The sequence below is a fragment of the Bidens hawaiensis genome, unplaced genomic scaffold, assembly GCF_021521415.1.
Source record: "Bidens hawaiensis isolate Kalapana, Puna unplaced genomic scaffold, B.hawaiensis_p1.1 tig00013743_1, whole genome shotgun sequence".
NCBI lineage: Eukaryota > Viridiplantae > Streptophyta > Magnoliopsida > Asterales > Asteraceae > Bidens > Bidens hawaiensis.
In genome coordinates, this window is record NW_027492168.1 from 492521 (window position 1) to 500580 (window position 8060).

The window sequence follows — 8060 nt, forward strand, 5'->3', positions numbered from 1 at the left end:
AGTATAAAATCGTTTATAACCGATGTAACCTCATCCGAAGCAAGTCCGTCTTGCACGATTAAATTAATGATATGTGCAACACACCTTGAGTGAAAAAATACACCATTGCAAATCGGCGTATAATTTAATATTAATTTATCAACCGCCGATATATTATTCGACGCGTTATCAAATGCCATTGAAAATATTTTATTTTCTAGTTTATAAGTTTTTATAACATAATCTAAAATTTCAAACAAATTATCTCCCGTATGTGGATACTCAAAGAGTTCGAAAGCAATGGTGCGTTTCATCATTTCCCACGATGACGGGTCTACCCAATGAGCGGTGACACAAAAATAAGATTCGGGTAGACCATGTGGAGCCGACCAAACATCACTAGTTAAGTTTATTCCCGTATTTATATTTTCAAAATATGCAATTAGTACCTCTTTGGCCTTCTTCCACAATTTTAAACAATAACGTTTAAGAGTATGACGACTTACGTGAGTGTATTGTGGTTGAAGCGTATCTCGAATCATGGCGGTTAAGCGAGGGTTGTCGAAGTGGCTAAACGGCAAAGCTTCTTGAATCACAAACTTCGCCATACGATCTTGAACTCGATCAATTTGGTATGTAAATATTCCGCCTTCACTATCCATTTGCGTTTGTTGCGAATCGACGTTCTTTTTCAACGCCTTGCAATACGGTTTTTCGATGTGTTTCTTCAAATTTGAATTCGAAAGTGGGTTTAAATAAATCCCACAAAACTTGCACCGAGCCTTGAATGAATGGTCACTCAATTCAACCAAATCCCAATTGCACCAAATCTCTTGATTACGATTATGAGGTACAACACGAACGAAACTTGGTTCGACGTTGGAACCTTGACCAACCGATGATTGTGAGGTAGCCATAACAACAAATATGAATATAGAAGAAGAGAAAACAAGAGATTAGAGAACTCAAAACGTTGTAATAGCGTTTTTTTGTATTTTTTTGCGTTCGGGTTTGCGTTTTGAGTGTTGTGATGAACCCATGACACCAAATACCTATTTATACTAGTAGTGGGGTGCTTGGGGGAGCCAAAAAACGGCTATTTTTGACCCCAACGGTCAAAAAACGGGCAAAAAAACGATTTCCAACGGCTCGATCCAACGGCTAGAACCGGTTAGGAACCGGTTCCGAATGATTTGGTTCCAGAACCGGTTCCGGTTCCTACCCGCCCACACTCAGAAAAGCAAGAACCGGTCACGGATCATCGGGTTGAATCAGATAGGGTCCGGTTCCTACAAAAATCGGGTAGGAACCGGTTCGGGTCCGGTTCGGGTCCACCGGTTCGGTTCCAGGAACCGGTTTAGTTGCCCATCTCTACGTCCAACCCGAACCCGAAAACTGTGTCAGGCAAACAAGACACGTATATTCACGGGTAACCCTAACACGGCCCATTTGACCTGAAAGTTTTTAATTTTTTTCAAATATTAGTACTTTAATTTACACTTTTAAGAAAAAAAATATACAAATTAATACTAATGCAAAATAATTATAAAATCTTGTCCGTTTCTTTTTTAGCTGTAAATTATTGCATAAAACTCCCACCCAATTTCATTTATTACAAAAAATGAACTTTAAAAAATAAACTAAGAAATAAATGGGTTAAACGGGTCATCCAACAAACAGCCAGGTACGACCAGAACACGACCGTTTAGCTAAACGGGTTTGCAGGTTTGACCCAAACCTATTTATACCAAACCCACAAATTTCGTGTTAGGTTCATGTTCAGAAATTCAAACCCGTAAGTTATATTCAGAAGTCAAAAGCTGGATAGAGTCAACAGAATGTAAATATCAAACACACTTGAAAGTTTGTAATTAAGCACATTATACAAAAGTCAATTCTAAGTAGTTATAACCAGCAGACAGTATTTACCAACTTAACCAACAAATTCAACAACCATGCTCATTCAAATACAAAACTACACTTGTGCTTTAGATGTCAAAGAGGCTACTGCTGACTTCAAAATTGATATAACCAACCACAGTTTTTCAACCAAACTAAACTTAATATAATCATAATTCACAAAAAATATACCCAAGAAAAATATCCAAAACCAAATCACACAATAACGACTTTCCAACTAAAATAAGCTTAGCATTAATGTTTGCCTCTACTTCTTGAATATACTATAACATTAATCAAAGTATGTTAAGAACAATAATCATAACAACTATAATACTAAAATCATCAAAAAGCCATTCAAACATCCAAATAGTAATAGTAAACAAACTTATAATCATATTCATGGAACTTTTGTTCTATGGATGATAGACATTCTAGTTATAATGAAAAGATGTGCGTTCAAATTGAAATTAAACAAATCATCATCATCATCATCGTACTCAGTATATCCCACCAATAGCAATGCTATGGTAGGGTCTGAGGAGGGTAAGATGTAGACAGTCTTACCTCTATCCCATAGGGATAGAGAGGCTGCTTCCGGTGAGACCCCCGGCTCGATAGTAGTTTTGCATCAAGCCTTGGACATAAGGCACATAGCACTCAATCATCAGGGACACCGGCTGATTGGTGCATGTGCCCTTGTCTTTCGGCTATCAACGCCACCACATGATGCCTGATTAACCTTCCGCCACTTTTAACGTTATTTTCACGAGATTAGTAAAATAACGTCAAAATTAGTGCACTTTTACTTTTGCCCACCCGAGGGTTCACACATATATACATTATATGCGCGCACCGCAAGCAGGGCGTGAAATTAAACAAAAATAACCTAAATTAAGTTCCAAAAACATACTTTCAAATGCCATTGTAAACCATAAGATTTGGATGATCAAGCAGAAGTAATGTCTCCTTGTAGTCAAACTCAAACACATTAAATGTACATGCTCTTCCATCAATCCCAATATTGGCAGCATGTTCTGAGAAGGGATCGTAAAGAGAAAGGTGTCCACAATCATCTTCTCCTTTTGAAATTTCAATGATAGGCTGACCACTCTTCCGAAATCCCAGAAATACATCATTATTTGTTAGTGTAAAAGTGAACAGCTTTGTAAACGATTTTGGAACACCATCTCGTATCATCCATACATCCAAATGCTGATAAAGGTAATGTACATCAAATCCAACCACAACAAGAGATTCCCCTAGCTTAGACAAGTGCAAACCCATGCGTGCTAAACTATCCGGAAGGATTACTTCTCCAAATTCTTCAGTTGTCATATCAAATGAAACAATCATAAACTTATAGTCCCCATCCACGGTAATCTCATCAGTAGCAAGCCAATAATAAACTCCATTGATAACCGCCCCCTTATGTGGAAAAAAATGAACCGATTTACGAGGGAGATTACCATACGAACTTCTCCAGACCCTTGTGCTTAACGTAAAAACCTCAACACGAGGCACAATGCAAGAAGTTTCACTTGCCATACCGATGCAACTGTATTGATCAACAACGTAATCTTGACAATCTTAGGTTCACTAGTCTCACGACAACCTCCAAAACCTAGAGCAGTTCCATACATCCCACCGCGTTCGTAACCGGGCTTAACAAGAGCAGCGGCTATTCTAATAGAAATATTCCAAAGAACAACCATGTCCTTAATACCGTAGTCGTAATACTGGCTGTAGAAACACAGTAAGCCGTGAGAAGTGGCGATTATCCAAAACTTATGGTTTATAAGGTTCTGAACTAACGGAGGGGCGGTATGGGAAAGTTTGTGATTGGCGGATCTAATGAAGAAAAGGGTGGTTCCTCGGAACCACCCGAGTTTCGAAATAATAGTGTACGGATATATAGAAGATACTAGAGGAACCATCTTATAAATTAAGAGGGAACCACCTAAAAAAAATTCCTGGATCCGCCAGTTGGGGAAAAGTATGATCATCAACAAATGAAACGTAATTATGGTTATAATAAACACATTAAATGTACATTAAATGTACATTAATTATGGTTATAATAAACACATTAAATGTACATTAAATGTCACTTGATAATACTTGATAATACTTGTGCCGCCACAAGATACTAGAGGAACCATCTTATAAATTAAGAGGGAACCAGCTAAAAAAAATTCCTGGATCCGCCAGTTGGGGAAAAGTATGATCATCAACAAATGAAACGTAATTATGGTTATAATAAACCGGATCCATGTAAGTTGTTGCTGCTGCATCTGACCGGTATAATGTTTAATGAAATCAGAGCTAGCGATTAGAGTCTTGAATGTTTTGCAGACCGATTGAAGCTGAATTAGTGATCTGACAGGAAAGCGTTTGATGATTTCAGCTAGAATTTCTAACGGAATCTTGTCTAACATCTTGATTTTGATTTTGATTTTGATTAGGGTTTGGTTTTTGGTTAAGGGTTTTACGAGAGAGAAAACGAATAGACAGCAGCCGAAAATCCTTTAAATTAACATTATTAACAAAGGTTTAGATCGTGTTAATGTAAAAGTTGGAAATTGGTATGTTTAGTAAAAATGATATGTTTAGCAAGACCCTTAAATTAAACTTTAAGGTCAATTTAAAAAAAAATATTGTATGCTTTTATATTTTTTAAACAATAATTACCTTTTTTTTTGTGTTTAGACCACCGCACTCTCTAATTTAGAGAGCCCCGTTGGTTCACTATGGTCAGACTATGTTGTCTTAACCAGGCCCACGCTAGCCTTAGAGTTTAGCTTGGGTGTTCCCCCGGGAAACCATACAATGTCACTTGATAATACTTGTGCCGCCACAAGGGCAGAACTCTCTTAGCGTAACACACGGTGGGATTAAACCCGGGTGGGCTCGGGATCCGAATTGACAACCTTACAAGGCATAGATCAAATTCTCCATTATCAACATCCACCCAAAATGATACAAGTGGGATTCAAATTTGGGTCTCCACTAAGAAAACCCAAGTATTCCTACCACTAGGCTACAAGTACATAAAATATAGATATAAAGATAACAATCTAAAATATATTCGAGCAAAACGAACTGAACCGAGCTGGTTATTGGCTTATTTGCAAACTGAACCGAAATCTAGCAAGCATTTTCCTAGCTAGTCAGATGCGAGCTGCTTGAACTAGGGATGGGATTTTTTTCCCCAAATACATGTACTCGTACGTGTCTATTGCGTACGGGTATGTGCACCCAAATTTACTGATTATAGGTACGGGTACTTTAGGGTACAAGTACGGATACACATACGAGTATTTAGGGTACTGGCAGGCCGACCCAATACTATAAACAACTAAAGCCCTAGCTTTAGGCCCCCAAACTTTAAAGGCATTATTTTTTAAAATAAAAGTTCATATATTTAATGTTCATATTATTATGTAGTCTGCATTCTTATCAAATATGTCCTTTGTATTGCAATAGTATGTCTTTTATTTCCCCACGGAGACACAAGTTCGAATCCAATTGCAATGCTTTTTATCCCATTTCTAGTGAATTTTCCTACCTTTATTTACTTTTAAAATTTCCTTGTAATATAATTTTCTAGTGGTTCACGTTTATTTCTAGACTATATATAAAATGCGTTGTTGTTTGCAGCAAAGAAAACAATATATACAATACATGAAGGTAATATGATCTTTGACGAATTACTTATTTTATATTTGATTAAAAAAAAATTATTCTGTTGGTTGTTTTGATTGTTTCTTTCTAAGAATATTATATTATTTTTTATGATATACATAAGCGAGTTTAATTTTAAGAGGAGAGACAAAAAACACCTCCAGTTTCAAAATCTATCGACACTTCAACTTACAATCGTTGAAAATTTATGAGTCTTTCAAAAGTTTGATTTTATTTTCTTATATCTTTCAATTTTCATATTCACGATTTAAGGTTTCATTTATTTCCGTTGCTAAAGTTATGCTTGATTTTCGTCTAATTATGCTTGATTTCTGTTTAGTTAATTTTTGGATTATTTTTCCTCAGTTGGATCCGCTATGTTCATTAGTTGGCTTATGCTAAGTGGTCGAATTTGAGTTGAACTAATACAATGTCCCATATAAAATCTTATTTGTTGATTTCATCATATTTCGACGTGTTAGTTTTGTAGGGAAAAAAATATATTGTTATCAGCTTTAGGCCCCTAAAATAGTTGGGCCGTCACTGGGTATTGATATCTGTTTAGAATATGTAGGTGTTTTTATTAGGTTTTTAACACTCATGACTTAACTTTCAAGCGGTATTTTCAAGACCTAATATATATTAGTTGAATAAGTTTCTTCTCGATCTATATGTTTATATTCATATATTGTGTATTCGTATATTTTTATTTCATGTATATGTAATTGTGTATATAATTAAATAATATGTATTAACTTTCTCTCTTATTTTTCTATAGAAATTGAGGAAACAATAAACAAAGAAATTGATAAGAGAAAAAGAAAAGATGACTAGCAATGATTAAACGAATGTTGACTTTATTTGCATAAGTTATTTTGTTTAAACATTTTGATAATTTTTTTGGATACTTTGTATGTTTTGGCATTAATTACTTTATTTTGAATGGATTTTATATTATGGTTGATTTATTTCATTTTTATTTTTTGTATTATGTTTTGGTTGCGGTATTATGGTTTTGGTTGTGGTATTACGGTTTTGGTATTATAGATAACTGATTGTCGGTACCGTACTGTTGTCGATACCTAGTTTAGTGGAGATTTTTTAATAAAGAACAAAGTGATACCAAAACGAAATCTGTACCCAAGGTACCTGTACCCGTACCCGTACCATAAAATTCGGGTGCGAGTATGAATACCAAGATTTACTGATTTTAGATGCGGTTACTTTCGGATACGGGTACAATCTCGATCTCATTCCTAATTTGAACAACCTTAATCTGGTCACAACTCACATGTTTACTAGTTATCACAAACAAAGAATCTAAACTTTAACCCTCAAAGCTTTAAACCCGTACTTTAGAATGATACTCGGAACATGACCTCATAAACACAATTAACAAATATTCACAAATGAATTGAACGTAAACTCGTACTTTTCAACACTATTGGTTAGATGTCTTTTATGTTTTATCAAGTTTGTTGGGCATAGTTAGCTAAATTCTCATTAATTTGAAAAGGTTAAATGTAAATACCCTTTGTTGTGTTACAGTTCTATTAAAAAACGGTTAATGAGCATAACATAGCATGAAAGGAGAAGTCATCTGTTCTTTCATGTCTATTTAACTTTCAGTCGTTTTACGACTATGTTTTATAAGGTTTGGTTAGGAGGTTTGGGTGAGAAAAAAGTGTTGCCACATAGGCGACATGTACGACATGTAGACATACAGTTTTCTCACCCATAAATACTCAAAAGGGGTGTAAGGTAAGGGGCTTGGTTGGTGATCGGATAATCATTATTTAATTATTTTTTTAAACGGCGACTTTCTTGTATTTAGGCTACCGCACTCTCCAAATTTCGGAGTTCCCTTAATTAAAATGTTTAATTATTGTTTTCTACTATTTATATATTAACAAATGTGATAATTAAAATAATTAAATTCTCTTATAATTTAAAACGTTAAAGTTTCATTAAATTTTAAATAGAAAACAATAAAAGGGAAAGAGAAAAAACATCACAAATACGAACAAGATAAACATAATTAGGTCGAATCTTCCTCTATATCCAAGCCCAATTCATAAGAATGATAACACCAAACATGCTCCACCAAATCCGCATGAAGGGCTTCTTCACCGACATTTTGCAAAGAAAAATTCAATTTTTTTAGAAAGTAAAAATATGTAGATTTGTAAGAAAAGTATGTTTTGTTGGTTTCAACAAAATGTTGTGAAATTGAGCTTATCTCACACAAAGTTTGCCTATGATCTAGTTATGGTAATCCCTTTAAACTACACTTGTGGTAATCTTGCTGTTTGTTTAGCAGTTATATACTGCAATTTTCTCATAGACATTTTATCGACCATGTGCTATGCATACTTTCAATACACTGTAGAAGGGAATATTTTGTACGGTTCAACCCCAAAATCACAAGTTCAATACAATATTTCGAGCATCATTCACCGATCAGCGGTTCTATATTGAAAGTTAAAAGATCTGTTGAA

At 35.0% G+C, this 8060-nt stretch overlaps 1 protein-coding gene across 1 annotated transcript; it reads right to left on the reverse strand.

The window, feature by feature from the left end:
* Positions 1–2793: 2793 nt before the first annotated feature.
* LOC143544736 (uncharacterized) lies at positions 2794–3593 on the reverse strand. The gene is made up of 2 exons (XM_077036768.1): positions 3520–3593; positions 2794–3436 (listed from the first exon to the last, which is right to left on the reverse strand). Exons 1-2 carry the CDS (start codon positions 3591–3593, stop codon positions 2794–2796), a joined length of 717 nt encoding a protein of 238 aa, XP_076892883.1.
* Positions 3594–8060: the final 4467 nt, after the last annotated feature.

What these genes read in the sequence shown, in the direction of transcription:
- LOC143544736 (XM_077036768.1), bottom strand. Translation starts at nt 3,593, where the DNA reads ATGGTTGTTCTTTGGAATATTTCTATTAGAATAGCCGCTGCTCTTGTT. An exon ending in GGTTACGAACGCGGTGGGAT is followed by an intron (nt 3,437 to 3,519) that starts GTATGGAACTGC and finishes TGATCAATACAG; the next exon opens with TTGCATCGGTATGGCAAGTG.